The following is a 15551-nucleotide window of genomic DNA, read 5'->3' as shown; positions in this document are numbered from 1 at the left end:
CAGCTCAGAGCCTGGAGCGTGTTTCAGTCTGTGACTCCCTCTCTCTCTGACCCTCCCCTGCTCATGCTGTCTCTCTCTCTCTCCTAGAAATAAATAAAACATTAAAAAAAATTAAAAAAAAAAAAGCAATCACCAAGAGGAGCGAAAAAATATCTATAAATTCAAAAATCAACAACTTGTGGGGCACCTGGTTGGCTCAGTCAGTTAAGCATCTGACTTTAGCTCAGGTCATGATCTCGCGGTTCGTGGGTTCGAGCCCCGCGTCGGGCTCTGTGCTGACTGCCAGCTCAGAGCCTGGAGCGTGTTTCAGTCTGTGACTCCCTCTCTCTCTGACCCTCCCCTGCTCATGCTGTCTCTCTCTCTCTTTCAAAAATAAACATTAAAAAAAAAAAACAAAAAAACAACAACCTGTAACATAAGGTGAGTTCACAGCTGACATAAAAGAACTTACTGTAACACTCTCAAAGAGTGAAGTATAAATATTCCATGTTCTGTCCTGGGCCCAATATTCAACTGACAATCAGTGTGGAAGTACCTATTCCTAGTATCTTGTGGTCATTTTGTTGACGGCCACACTGCTACGGTTTATCCAGTCACCCTTTTCCTGCCAGCGTTGCTAACTCAACCCCCTGTACGTTTTGAGAACGGATGCACATCTGTGCCTAAAGAGCGTAGATGTCTGAGGGTCCGCTGAAGCTTGGGGTTCTTACAACAGAAAGGATCTAAGATCCTCTAATCTGATACCTAAAGAGCCCAAGGCCCACAAAGGTCACGAGTGCCCCTGGTCACAGAGCTACTGAGAAGTACAGCCTCCAAAACCGATGTCAAGGCCTTTCCCATCACATCAACTTGGTGTAAACACCAACAGCTGCCCAGTGGGCTCCAAGGCACAAAGAAGCTGCAAAGCGGAAACGTCTTCACAGTGGGCGGCCAGTGCCTCGGAATCCACATGCAGGGGGAAACTGATGCCCGGCAGTGCTTCAAGGGGGTCCAACCTTGGGATCCGCCCCAGGCATGCCGCCCTCCCTCCAGGACCCACGGCAGCGGGTGCGAGAGTACGTGATGATGGCTGGGACTCATCACTGGACAGATGCCACACTCCTCCACGGCTGAGCTGTGGGTTCTGAAAGGACCTCGTGGGCCCCGCGGGCTCTTCCAGTTCCAGTCCGTCTGCCTGCTTAAAGATGCACATATGTGCGCGCCTGCAGGGCGAGCCCACACTGGTGTACCTGGGGCCACGGCTGTACGAGCATTTATTTCAAGAGCACTGGAGGGTATGCCAACGTGTTTCTGAGTGGCGCTCAGTTGTTGATTTAAATCAGGCGGGCAGACAGTCGGGGCCAGAGAGAAGCGCCCACGCAGCGGCTCTGAATAAACTGGCAATATTTAAGAACTGGGCGATTTCGCAGGAGATCCGGATTTCCAGCTCTTCTTAAACACCAGTCCACCCACATCTGCCGAACTCCTGTACTCCGAGCAGTAAGAGGTGTCCAGAGCTGGGGAGCCACCGTTCCTTGTGATGGAGGAAACGCGTTCTCCAGTTTGCCACACGCCTCCGCCCGGACACTGGGGTGCCCCATGGGTTGCTGCTCGCCCCCCAGTCTGCTTGATACATGTGCGCCCCTGCTCCGTGACTCAGGGCCTCTCTCATTCTTCCAGGGTTGTTTTGCCTACCTGGCATCTAAGTGCCCAGCCCCTGATTTATTTCATATACCTTGTAGCGGTGCGTCTGGGCTCTCCTAACCTCTTCTTCCCCACACCGCTCAGCGCTGCAGAGGCAGCATTTCCTCCCCTCTCAACCTGCTCCACTTAGGACCGAGTGTCCGGAGAGGAAAGCCTGTAACTTTCCCTGTCTCTGCCCCGTCATCAGCCCTGCGGCTGCTTTTCAACACCGTACTCAAAGCAGGCCGTCCAACCAGCTTCAGACCGGTCCCCAAGGCAGCCAATGGCAGGAAGGCCATCCTCAGACCAGCAAGAAACCAGCAGACACAGATAAACTAATTACCATGCTAGGAAAATAAAGATAAAACCCCAAGAGAACCTACCTGTGACATGACTTAGGGAAACACTGACTGAAAAGAGTCTTGATCAAGTGGCCGTATGTGCTTACAGACGGCCTCTGATTCTCACCTGAACTTCCTCCGTCCGGGTAGAATCGTTTGCCAGCAGGGGCTCTCCGGTGGGAGCTTGAATGGTGACAGATTTTTCTGACCCTCTGCCATCTTTATTCCGGGGTGACTTGTGTCTCTCTCGGTTTCTCTCCCTGAAAAAACAAAAATGACTGGTCAGCAGCTAGCGCACTTATATCTACCACGTGAATCACCTCTCATCCAAACATATTACGGATTTGATTTTGAGCTTAGGAAAATTCTACACGTACACGGAGCCACTACTCACCCAAGCCACCCCCTGCAAGAATAAGCTCATTTTTATTCCCTACTTAGTACTTTTTTCTTGCCATTTGAAGACCCTGAAGAAAGACTGTCACTCCATCCTCAATAGTGGAGTTGAAAATATACTTTTTGGGGCACCTGGGGGCTCAGCCGGTTGAGTATCTAACTTCAGCTCAGGTCATGATCTCGCAGTTTGTGAGTTCGAGCCCCTTGTCAGGCTCTGTGCTGACAGCTCAGAGCCTGAAGCCTGCTTCAGATTTTGTGTCTCCCTCTCTCTCTGCCCTTCCTCAGCTTGTGCGCTCTCTCTCTCAAAAATAAACATTAAAAAAAAAATTTAATATTTTTTAAAAAAGAAGAGAAAATATCACACTTTTTCAAAGCCTAAAATTGTGAATTTGAGAACTTCTGTAGCTGAGGCCCGTTTTACTCTAAAACTGCTGACGTGACTTGTTGCTTACAATCTGCCTAAATTTATTCTCTAGGACTTTCTTGTGGGGACAATACTACAAAATGTTTACACTTTGGTCTATCCAAAAAAATCTGGGGCACACTGTCACCCTATACCTTTGCATGAGATGAGAAGAAAGGAAATTCGAACCCAGCACGAAGAAGCACTTACATCTCATTCCTACAAATTCACACTGAAAGTCATTCTCGTAGGCTCTGGTTGAATCTGAAGGCGCCCAGAGGAACCAAGAGCCAGGACAAATGACACCAGGGGGATGCAACTGTCTGTGTGTGTACAGTGAGGCCTCCTACGGAAAACAGGCTGCTGCCTCATTTTACCCCAGATGCACCTCCTGGGTGGTTTCTTCCAGGGCAACCGTGAGATTTCAGTTTCAGTGTTGAAATTACAACAGGGATCAGCCACCGTGTGAGGCTCAGTGTGGTCACAACCCGGCATTAACCACCTGTGGAAACTGGGACTCCCACCCCCATCTGTGAACAGTCCGACCAGGAGACCCCCGCCCCACCCCCCGCAAAGGAGCCCCTCGGGGGCCAAGAGTAAGCTCCCTCAACCTCCTGTCTATAGGGCCGCCTTGACATCAGTCCTCCCTCAAATACCTGTTCTCATTCCTGAGGCTCCCCAGGCAGGACAGAGCACACACAGACTCTGGGGACAACAGTCAGATCCCAGGTCTGCCCCTATTTGGTGTGTGACCTTGTACAAATTATTTAACTTCTGAAAACCTCAGTTTCCTCATCTGTGAAATGGGGATAATAATACCACACAGATAATGGATGCAGAGCTCCGTACCAGGGCCTCGGAGAGGGAGATGTAAAAGGAGCCATTAACACAGAACCCAAGCCCTTTCCCTCCACAGCTATCCTGTTAACCTACTATTTACCAAACACAATCACATGCACACTTCCTGTGGGCCAACGCCTACCTTATCAGTACTGCCCTGGGATAAGCTTTGGTTATTTCCTTCAAAGAGCTCAGTGGGGCTTTCTTGGTCTCAGAAATTCTCAGGGACAGTATCTCCAATTTCTAGAGTGTAACTTACCATCCCAATCTATTGTTAAATTAGAGTCTAGAAATACATGTATTCTGGCCAACTTGGGTGTTTTATTTTAACCAGGTAACGAGGGGAACAGCAGAGAATCTGTTTACCTAGACATCTATCAATGCCAACGATTCACTCCCACTGCAATTTAGAGAGCACTTTACTGTGTGCTTTAATTTCATTCGATTCTAACACTAAGTGTATGAGGCTGGTAGTCTTGCCCCATTTTACAGATGAGGGAACGGAGGCTCACAGAGGTTCTGACTTCCCAGTCATAGTCAGTGGTGGAGCAGAATGTGAACCCAGGTCTGCTCCCACCATGGCAATTCACACCCGCTATGCTGCGCTGATCTGAAGGTCTGGTAGCATGAATATGCCTAATGCTTGGCCGGACCCCCTCTACTGGATGATCTACCGGGGCCATGAAATCCGGCCGTGGAGCACAAATACGCTGTGAACTTGGCTAGCACAAGGCAATGGGTCTGACACTCTGGGCAGCCAAAGACAATCGCTTCAAAAGGACCCCGTGTGAGGACAATAAACAATTTGGGAGAGGCTTCCCGCGCCTGCGCGGTCTTCATCTGAAGCATTTGGACCAAGTCTAGAACCCGTGCTCCTCTGGGCCTCCATCAGCCGGATCCAGGTTCCATCCTGTGTTTCCACCATCCCTGACCGCTCTCCTGTCTGTCACTCTTTCTGCCGTCCGCCAAGTCACATGCTCCCCTCACTGCTCTGTCTATTCACTAGTCCCAGGGGTCAAATCCTCTGACAGCACAAATTCCGCTGGAAATCAAAATTCTTTCACCGAGTGCCAAGTGCTGGGGCCTGAACGCTGCCAAGGCAGAAAGCAAGTGGGCGGCACCCAGGGATGGAAACAGCCTCTCTAGGGCCAGCCAGCAGCCCTTCCCCCAGACCTCCCCCCAGCTGGCTCTTAAAGGGCCCCACAGCACCCAAAGGAGAAGCGACAGCCTGACCACGCCCCTGGTAAACCAGGGAGGTAAACCAGATAGGAGCCTACTGTCTGACAACCCAGGAGCGTTTCTCATCCGCTGGAGCCAGAAGCCCTCACCTAGTGCCCCTCACACCTGAGTGTGCAGAGAAACAGGAATGTTGGCGGGGAGCCCAAAGGAACCTGCCTTTTCCCCCAGCACCCGGGTGATCAGGGTAGACCAGGAAACCTTCCCCTTGGTTCTTCCACCCAAATGCTCCTGGGTCGAGGGTTGTTGGGGGTGACTGCTCAGCAGTCTGGCTGTTTGTGACATGCCTGTATACAACAGGGGCTCAATAGCGGGAGCCGTGAGTGCGATGCTCAGCTGCATGATGCTGAGGCGTAGTGTGGCTTCTTTATTAAAGGGGTATTGCGTGGATGAGGGAAAAAGCTCAGGCCAGCATGCGTCAGGATGGAGCATCAGCAGCGCCGTGTGCCCGACACCGTGCTGGTCCCTGTTGTTAAGAAGTAACACCTGCCGCACAGGCTTTTACGAAAATCACCGGCTGTGCATTACTGCTCCAGGAGGGTGTCTGAGCCAGTCCTGCAGGGAGTGCTGTGCAGGGTGCAGGGCTCTGAGCCACAGGACGGCTGCCTCTCCAGCAGGTGTCCACATGTTCTTCTCTCTAGCTCCAAATGCTGTGTCAAGGGCACTCTGGGAGAGGGCTCCCCGGTGCTTGTGGGACCAAAGGGTGGAAACAGGAGAGCGGGGCAGGGGGGGCGGGTAAGGCCACCAGACCACAAGGGGGCTGTGACCAAGCCAGGCACACGAGGGGCGTCTCCGGCTCTGCCTCCGTGATACGGATCACCGGGGGGCTGGGCAGCTGTATTGGCAGCAGGAGCCTGTCCCTTTACCTGGGTCGGTCCCCGTGAAGCATGTGCCCAGCAGAGTCCGATCAGCGTATCTGTCCTGCATGTGCAGGCAAGAGGGTGGAAGAGCCAGCGAAGGCACACAGGACGCCCCAGCACGCTGTACCTGCAGGGGTGTGTGTGTGTGTGTGCGTGTGTGTGTGTGTGTGCACGTGCGCAAACGCACCTACCTAGGCTATTCTGGAGCCGAGCCCTTGGGGGGCGGCTGTAAAACGCCCTTGCTCCAGCCACAACCCCCAGCGATTCCCATTCCATTCCCACGACAGCCAGCATTTCCTGGGAAGACTATTCAGCTCTCTGTGTGTTGTTTGCCCATTTCTATTTGGGGAAAGCCGGCCTCGCCATTCAGTTACTCCTCCCTTTCCTTCTCTACCACCACCCAGCACCTGCCCTTTCTCTGCCGACCGCGGGGCAGGCTGGCTGCTTCCGTCTGGCACGGACGCGGGTGGGAGGGCCGGGCACAGGGCAAACTGACTTTCGGGCCGCCCGGGAACAAAAGTGGCAATTCCATCACCGCTCAGGCAGCCCTTTTCTGGACAATGCATTTCAGCACAGGAGTCACATGAGTGACACCGCGTTCCCCCTACCAGTTACTTGTGCCGCTCGCTGGCTCTCCACCCAGCACAGCCCAGTGAGGGGAACGCCTGGGCTCCCAAAGCACCAACAGGTCAGGCCTGAAACCTGCCAAGGGCACCTGCTAATAACCTTGTAACATCAAATAACACCGCCTCTCTGCACCCCGGTTTTATCATCTGCTGAATGGGGGCCCCCTGCCTCCCAAGGCTCTAGGACTGCTATGAGGAAGGGGGACAGTGGCTGAGGGTACTAGCAGGCACCCGCTGAGGGCTCATTAGCATCACTGTTACAGCTGTTGGGAGCTGAGGCTCTGAACTCCAAAGGTAAGGCAAGGTCAGCTGAGGTCCGCACCATTTTCCCAGCAAGTTAACTGGACACCCCCTGGAGAAAGGAAACATCACAAAACCAGACCACTGACCTGTTTGTTAGAAAGGAGTCACTTGTCATCTGTTTGGAGCCCAGCCAGTCCCCCAGAGATGATCATCGAGTCACTGGGCATATCAAGTTCAGTGCGCTTCATTATTCCGGAGTTAGGTGCCTACTAAAATGACCAAAAGGCAAGGTCCCTCCCCTTTCCTACTTTTCCATGCAAATTCCTGACAAATCCCTGAACAGAGCAGCCTTCGCAGGCGACACAGCACCCTTGACTGGGTCTCAGGCCTGCTTATGCACCGGTGAGGGGTGTTATTACCATGTAACATTCTTTACACCTGGGCAAAGAACTCCCTGGCATCCATCTTTCACAGAGTATAGGTTCGGTCCCATCGTCAGTTACTAAGCCCTACAGGGCTCTGAGTGCACCGCGGGGTGCCTGGGTGGCTGAGTCGGTTAAGCGTCTGACTTCGGTTCAGGTTATGATCTCACGGTTCGTGGGTTCAAGCCCGGTGTTGGGCTCTGTGCTGACAGCCAATTCAGAGCCTGGAGGCTGCTGCTTCAGATTCTGTATTTCCCTCTCTCTCTGACCCTCCCCTGCTCACACTGTCTCTCTCTCTCTCAGAAATAAATAAAATGTGGGGCACCTGGGTGGCTTAGTCAGTTAAGCGTCCGACTTTTGCTTAGGTCATGACCTCGCAGTTCGTGCGTTCGGGCCCCGCGTCGGGCTCTGTGCTGACTGCCAGCTCAGAGCCTGGAGCCTGTTTCAGTCTGTGACTCCCTCTCTCTCTGACCCTCCCCTGCTCATGCTGTCTCTCTCTCTCTCTCCTAGAAATAAATAAAAAACATTAAAATAAATAAATAAAATGTTAAAAAAGAGAGAGAGAGAGAGTGCACCACACGTGGGTGCTGTTTGTTCCCATGGAATCTCTAAAGGCCATCCCTTCACCCAGCGCTTTTCTGAGCATTCAGGAACATTCCTTGATTGTTTATTAAAGTCTCAGCTTGTCCTATCACGCACCAAGTACCTTCCACATGGGTCCAAGAAGGCGCTAAGAGTTCCGTAGGCTGTTTTAATCGGAGGTTATCGCCTCTTGAAGTCAACACGAGGGCACTGCTGTATCGATTTCTGGGGGCCCCGAAAGGCCAGAGAAAACGGTGGAGAACAGCCTGGGGGCTGAGGTGTGACCATCGGGACGCAGCGCAGGCAGGGGAGGCCAGAGATAGCTCCTGCTCAGAACACTGGGATGCATCCTCCTGAGTTGTCTCCAAGCACCAAGGGCACCCCAAATTCCTACTTCTTTCACCACCAAGTAGAACGGGGAAGCTTGGTGCACTGACAAGGGATGGCTTTCTCGGGTCAGAGCCAAAGATCTGATGTTTCAAAACAGCTGTTTCCGGCCTTTTAGAACCCATCTGGCACATGGGCCCAGCGGTTGAAATTTGCGGTGAATCTCTCATTACCAGAGGGTTTCTGACTTTCTCGGGATCGGGGCTCTGCTGCGGGGACCTGAGGCCTCACTCAGCAAGCTTCTGTTCCACCTGCCTCCAGAAATTACCCAGGGTCTGGGGCAAGCTCCTTCACATCCCTGCCCCACATTTTTAGGCTTATAAGTCCAATACATGAGCATTTAGAAAATAATGGAGGTTAAAAAAAACAAACACCAAAATCTTAATAACCCTATATTCAGAAACAATATGAGCATCATGAATAATGTTACGATTCATCTTAAGAATATAGAACTACTGTAACGCACAAAGTTCCGCCTCCTTTTATTTTTTTATCACATGGAGTCATAAACGTGATCTCATGTCATTAAACAATCTTTGGAGATTTTTGTTTCATCTTCTTTCATTCCATTCATATTCTTAATTACAAAACACACCCTTGGGGAAGACTGAATGGGGGCAGAAAGATAAACTGTACACAAAACTCCCATCCGTCACCATCTTGCGTCTGGACCCTTTCCTGTGGGTGACCACGGCTGCCAGCGCCTTAGAGAATGTCCTTCCAGACCCCCTCCCGCCCCCCCCACTGCCTGTGTGAATCCAGATGGGCTCCCAATAAATAAGTCAATTAGATGCATCTTATTGCTGCTTCACAAAACAAAGTCCTGCTCTACATTCAGCTGCTTGCATGAGGAACTGCTTGGTCAGGGAAACACTACCCCAACCAATGTTCCCAGGCCACACTGGGCTGTAACCACAGCTGGACCTCTGGGCTGTGGCCAGCTGGGACCTTTGAATGTAATGCTGACAGGCCCAGGCCATTAAGAGCATTAATACAATCACTGGATAATGACCTCCTACCATGTGCTGTGTTAAATGCTTTACACGCGCAATCTAATACAATCCTCTCAAAAGCCCTGTAAGGAGGGGATTGCTGTACCCACTTCACAGGTGAGGAGTAAGAGGCGGCACTAGGCACTACAACTTTACCAACTGTATTCTTAACCAGTTAAAGTGGCCCCTTCATTCATTCATTCCCTTGTTCCTTTATTCACCAAACAGTCTGCAGGTCTGTAACACAGCAGGCTCTGCAAATGCCAGCGCGGACGTGCGCTTTGCCCAGAGGAGGGCCACGGGGCCCCATCACCCCGGAAGGCAGTTTTCATAACCCAGGCATGTTCACTGGGAAAACCAGTCATAGAGAAATATGGCACCGGGCCAATCCCACCACCTAGTGTATTAACCTCACAGCGACTGCCTAATGGACAATGAGTCAGCAGCTTTAGGGAAAAAGCAACAAATTGACACTTTTTTTTTTTTTGAACTTTCATTTGCATTCTCCGTAAAGCTTTGGGAGAACGGTGCCCTATGAGAAGCACTTAGAAATGAAAAACATTTCCACTGCAGGGAGAAAACTTTAATCTAAAATCAATTGTGAAAAATTAAGGTCATCGACTGTAATGGCAGCTATAAAATATAAACTGGCGGTTTAGTCACCCCCAAGGCATGTTAAGTGCTCTTAACGTCCAGCTTCTCACGCACTGCAGACTGAAGGGACCTCCAGCCACCAGCAGCGCTGCGAGCTGGCTTTACCATTTGAGAAGTGACTCTCGAGACCGGACCCATGTGCCGGTTTCCCCAAAAGGAAACGTGGAACAGCCAGAGCTTACATACCCTTGTCTGTGAGACTTTTTCGAATGACTTGAATAGTAAGAATATCCAGAGTATGTGGACTCGGTATCCATAGCAGTGGGGAGCTTGCGCTTGATGAGGGAGCAGGCAGTGTCTCTCCGTAGAGGCAGAGAATTTCACCTACTAGACTCCTAACACTGCACAGCGTCTGGAAATCCAGGAGCCGCTCTTCGACGGGAACAAAGTCTGGGAAAAGTGGAAAGAGCGGGGGAACAAAAGAGATCTACTTTCAAAGGCAACCCAAAGACCGTGGAAGAGAAATGACAGCAGGCATCTCCTCTTAGGTCTCTGTTATGGAACGGGTGTGCAAGGAAGAAGTGTCTGCACGTTGAATGCACCACTCAGGCAGTGACGAGCTTCCCCGGGGATCCGGGAGGCAGACGGGGAGGTGCTGGGCAGGCCAACCCCCTACACCATGGCAGCGGGCAAACCAGAGAGGGGACAGGCCTGGCCCTTGGCCGTTTCTTGGACACAGCCTAGACAGTGCCCAGCCACCCACGGCCACTTTGCTGGTTGCACAAACAATACACAGGGAAGCAGCTTTTAAGGGATTTTGCTCACAGTTTCTGAAAGCTGAGGAAGGGGAGGGGAGAGGAGGGGAGGGAAGGGAAGGAAGGAAGGCAAAGAGGAAAGGAGAAAGGAAAGGAAAGGAAAGGAAAGGAAAGGAAAGGAAAGGAAAGGAAAGGAAAGGAAAGGAAGAGGAGAAGAGAAGAGAAGAGAAGAGAAGAGAAGAGAAGAGAAGAGAAGAGAAAGAAGAAAGCAAGCAAGAAACAAAGAGTAATGCCTCTTTAACCCAGGAATCCAAACACCTGAGACTTTATCTTAGGAACTAATTTTTTTTTTAAAGAAAAACTATTAGCACGTTGTTTATAAGAGTAGAAAGTGAAAAATAATCTAAATGCCCTCAAAATAGAGGAATGAATAAGGAAAACATGATTCAGCCACCCAAATAAATATCATAGAACTGTTTAAAATAATTACGAAAAATGGAAAGTTTTACAATATAATGGTAAATTTAAAAGGCAGACTATAGGGGCACCTGGGGGGCTCAGTTGGTTACGCGTCTGACTTCAGCTTAGCTCATGATCTCGCGGTTTGGGAGTTTGAGCCCCACATTGGGCTCTGTGCTGACAACTCCGAGCCTGGAGCCTGTTTCAGATTCTGTCTCTCTCTCTCTCTACTCTTCCCCTGATCACACTCTCTTTCTTCTCTCAAAAATAAATAAATGTAAAAAAAGTTTTTAAATAAAAAATAAGATAAAAGGCAGACTACAAGATTGTAGATACATCCTAAATCTGTGTTACAGTTATAATCACAGAAAAGGCTTCTGTAAACACGATTAAGAGGGAACATCAGAAAATGGAAGTACGTGATTTATTTATTGCAGGCTCTAGGCGTTTCCCCACATTTTCATTAGATACTGCTTTGCAATAAACATAAATTGGAAACATTTCCAAGTATACTCCTGAGCCCCACATGCTCAACCTTGACTCCCAGAAGCCGGAGAACCACAAGTCTGCTGGCCCTGCATCCCTCACCCTGGAGCCTGTCTCTGCCAATTCAGGGCCCCTCTTCCAGGGCCCCCAGAGCTGAAAGGGCAAACAAAGCCAGTGAGATAAGTGGAGAGAAAACAAAGGAGCTACAAATGCCAAGGCCCTCCCCGCCCCCCATAACCCCCCACAAACAACCTGCAAGTCCCCACACACCCACCCAGCTCTTAGCCTTAAACACCCCTTAGGATGCATTTGCTCTAAGTGAGGCACATTCGCTTCCAGGGGCTGTGACCCTGGGCCAGCACCCCCTTGGCCTGCGTGTCCTGACTCATCACTTCATTTCTCCTCTGCCGCCAAGAGCCCAAGGCGAGCAATGGGGAGACGTGGGTTCTAGCCGGGGTTCTTCACTGCCTGGGAGAACCTGGGAGGAGCCACTTGCCTTGAAAGTCAGCCTCAGTTTCCTCATCTGTCAAACTGGGGTCAATCAACCGGCCACTGTCCTCATGGGGGCGATCTGGAAAACGTAAACAGATACAGTGTCGGGAGCTGGGTCCCAATCCCAGGCTTTACTCCCCAATTGGTTATGTAACCCCTCAGGAGCTGCACAGTAAATGTGAAAAACAGGGCAGGGAGCCTGGATGGCTCAGTCGGTTAAGCTACTGACTTCAGCTCAGGTCACGATCTAGCGGTTCATGGGTTTGAGCCCCTGACATCAGGGGCTCCGTGCCGGTGGTGCGGAACCTGCTTGGGATTCTCTCTGCCCTTGGCCCCACTTGCACACCCTCTCTCCCAAAGCAAATAAATAAACTTAAAGAAAAAATGTGCTGTGAGAAGCCAGGAAGCTACGGCTGTGAACGGGGCCAGCAGCGGCTGCAGACGCAGCAGGTAAGTGACGGTCGTGCCCACCAGTGCTCCTGTCCAGGTGCTGAAAGCCACAAATTGCAAGTTCAGGTTCTCGCAGCAGGAGAAACACTTGGCCGGGAGCAGGCCAGAGCTGGTGCCCGCTGCCCGCCCCCCACCCCCACGGCAGCCCGCCCACAGTCAGACAGCACGGGGCTGGCATCTCAGCCCCAGGCTTGCTAACCGGTGGTGCGCCAGAGCAAGGCAGTTTCCCACCCGTAAAATGCAGATGAGGCCGCCCCATCTGTGAGCTGACTGGGAAGCGGACACATGAAAACAAACGGTGGCATTTTCCTAGAGCGTTAGTTTCACTCTTGGACCATCTCCGCTTTCCCAGACGACTTCAAGAGCCCATTCATCCTTCTTTCTCCCTCCTCTGCCCCCTACTTGTATTCGCCCAATCTCAGTGACTTCCAGCACCTTCCATTCCCACCTCCTTTCTGCTCTGGGCTTTGCTGCTGCTGCTTCTGCTCTGTACCCAGGGGACACCTAGATCAGGAGCTGAGCCAGGGTCCCCAGGCGGGCCCAGAACGTGCCTCTTTCCCTGAAGATCCTCCTCCCGGCCGGGCTCTCACATCACCCCCTTTCCATCCCCACTTCCAGTTAATTCCGGCTAAAGGCTGCCGGCCTCTCTCAGAGGCAGGTGACCCAGGCCCTGGGCTGGTCCCGTTCAGGCTTCCTAGTTGTGACATCTCTGGGCCACTATTCACCCACCCCTCCCCTCCGCCCATAAAATGAGGCCACTTAACATGCGCTCTTCTTCCAGTTGGTAAGAGCATTAAGGCAGGCTCCCCAGGTAAGGCACATGGTGACCCAGCCTTCGTTCCCTCCCTCTGTGAGAGCACGTCATTCCAAGTCCTCATTAAAACCCCCGGCCACCCATTAGGACAACTCCAGGCATGTCCCTCAGAGGAAATCCTGGGCTCCCGAGGGCCCTCTGGGGACGGGCTTCACCTAACTCTACCAGCACCCTTGACCGGTTCTCCCACGAGTCCTGCCTGGACTCATCAGAGGGGTGGTATGGACCTGCTGCCGCGGCCTCCCTCCCCCTCGACTGTCACCCCAACCCTCCTCCCTCGGCGCTCCACTGAACCAGCTCTAAGTGGGCCAAATCCAAAGGTCACAGCCTCGTCCTCCTTTCCCTACACCTTCTGACCCCATTTCTGCATTCATCTACCTCTGCATTTAGCACGCAGCCACAGGGGAACCCCTGGTAAGCACCACGGGGACACAGCGGTGACAACGGCACATGCACACCAGCCCTAGCGTGTCGTCCCAGAGCTTTCTGCTGCCTGTGAGCCTCCGATTTGATGACACGGAGGCTACTCTTTCTCCGACACGTCTTCCCTCTTACCCCATTGAGTTATCCCTTAAGTCTCCAAACTCGCCCTTTCTTCTTCCTCATCCACGGATTTCTTCTCGCTTAAGCTCCTTGGAGTCAGGAGCTATGATCTGCCTACACCAAGATACTCTGAACATAGTAGGTACTCAACAAATACTGCAAAATGAATCTCCTACTCAGCTACCTCTGGCTCCGCGTGGGGTTATCATCACCTCCATGAGTGCTATCTGCCGTCCTGGGCTATTCTTCCCAGTTTCCTCTGCCGGGGGGGCGCGGTCACCGGATCGACCCTGTTCATCCAGCCCGGTGCCGTTTCCGACACTCTTTCCTGTGACTCGCACACATCCTGCTGTCACTAAGTGCTGACGTCTGTCCTCAGGAGCCTCCGTCCCTGTCCTGGCACTCGGCCGCCCGCTGCCCCTGAAGACAGGGGGCCGGTGCGTTACAAAGCCTGCAAGTTTCCCCACAGGATCCAGTCTGCACAGAGCTCGGCTCCTTCTCCTAAGTCGTGCTGTTTCTATTTCGGCTATCTACTCGTGTCCGAGATCTGAGGGAGGATGAAGCATGGGCACAGGAGGCATATGGACAAAATCCAGAGTGGATGCATTAAAGGGCCAATGGAAGAGCTTCCATTATATAGTTAGCAGGGGCACCCGTGGTGGGGAAGCTTATCACTGCAATGATATGTTTACGAGGCAGTTCGCTTATATGCACGAGAAATCAGCAGAATTCCAGTAAGGTCAGAGGGATGCCTTATCTGGAAGATAACAAAGTACCGAAAAGGAATCAGCTTCCTGGGGTAATAAACTGATAGGCTGCTAGGCTGGCCTGAACAGGACAGTCACATAAAGGTACAAATAGAGGGGCACCTGGGTGGCTCCGTCAATTAAGCGTCAGCTCAGATCACGATCTCACGGTTTATGGGACCGAGGCCTGCATCAGGCTCCACAGTGACAGTGCAGAGCCTTTTTGGGATTCTTGGTCTCCCTCTGTCTCTGCTCCTCCCCCACTTACAAGTTTGCACACCCTCTCTCCCCCTCTCTCTCAAAATAAACTTTAAAAAAAAGGTAAAAGTATGGATCCTGGAATCTAGAACTGTCCCCCTATCATCCTGGCCCCGGAGACAACCCACTCTGCGCAGGTGCACCCAGAGTGACCTTTCTATCACAACGTGGATGTCATCTCTCTGCTTGTACCATCCGGTAGTGGCCCGCTCCAGGTGGCATAAAACACAAAATCCTTTTTTATCTGGTCTGTGGGCCCTGCCCACCTCCCAGGCTGCACTCTCCTTCTCCAGCTCCAGGCCCGTCAAGGCACCAGGCTCTCTGACTTGGGCTTGGGTCCTGAGCTCACTGTCTGTGAGTTCGAGCCCCCCACTGGGCTCTTTGCTGTCAGCACAGAGCCCGCGTTGGATCCTCTGTCCCCCTCTCTCTGTCTCTCACCTGTTCACGCTCTCTCTCTCAAAAAATAAACATTAAAAAAGTAAATACATACATTTAAAAATAAACAGATAAATGCTGCTTCTTCCAAGAGGCCCTTCTGGCCCCTTCAGTCTACCTGTGGCCTCTAGAATTGTCCTTTCTGTCAGTTTCCAATCATACGGTGTGCAATTACTCGGAGGACTCAACGTCTGGCTCACGTGGAGACTGTCGGCCCCACGAGGGCAGGGACCACGTCCAGTACTGTCCGGCTGATTCCCAGAATACACCAGGCGCTCAATACAGATGTGCTGAGCATGGGTTTCTGTAGCAGGCCTCGGGCCATGGCAGGCCACGGATCCACTGTGGAAGAAATGCTAGACACCGTCTAGCTTACGTTCTCAGTTTTACAGAAGAGGCGAAGAGTGCGGAAATGAGCTGCGCGGAGATGTCAGAACCACCAGCTTCTTGCTCACACAGCAGTCTCTCTCCAGACTCGCTACGTCAAAATCAGCAGCCGTCTCGTTCAGCGGCTTCCCGCGAGCACCCT

General features: G+C 51.9%; 1 protein-coding gene across 2 annotated transcripts in view; it reads right to left on the bottom strand.

Annotated features, from left to right (window-relative positions):
• VANGL1 (VANGL planar cell polarity protein 1) overlaps window positions 1–15551 on the bottom strand; it is a 49697-nt gene that overhangs the window by 31640 nt on the left and 2506 nt on the right. The window contains exons 1-4 of one of the 2 annotated variants that reach the window (XM_077767124.1): window positions 13596–13719; window positions 11781–11855; window positions 9831–10034; window positions 2131–2263 (exon numbers count right to left, since the gene is read on the bottom strand). In XM_077767124.1, the coding sequence (XP_077623250.1) occupies window positions 2131–2263; window positions 9831–9901 (204 nt within the window). In that variant the 5' untranslated portion in view covers window positions 9902–10034; window positions 11781–11855; window positions 13596–13719. Of the gene's footprint in view, window positions 1–2130; window positions 2264–9830; window positions 10035–11780; window positions 11856–13595; window positions 13720–15551 lie in introns of those variants that run through there. The other variant, XM_077767133.1, reaches the window with a different exon arrangement.

Source organism: Crocuta crocuta, unplaced genomic scaffold (assembly GCF_008692635.1).
Source record: "Crocuta crocuta isolate KB4526 unplaced genomic scaffold, BGI_CrCroc_1.0 scaffold180, whole genome shotgun sequence".
Lineage (NCBI taxonomy): Eukaryota > Metazoa > Chordata > Mammalia > Carnivora > Hyaenidae > Crocuta > Crocuta crocuta.
This window is presented reverse-complemented; position numbering and strand designations above follow the sequence as displayed.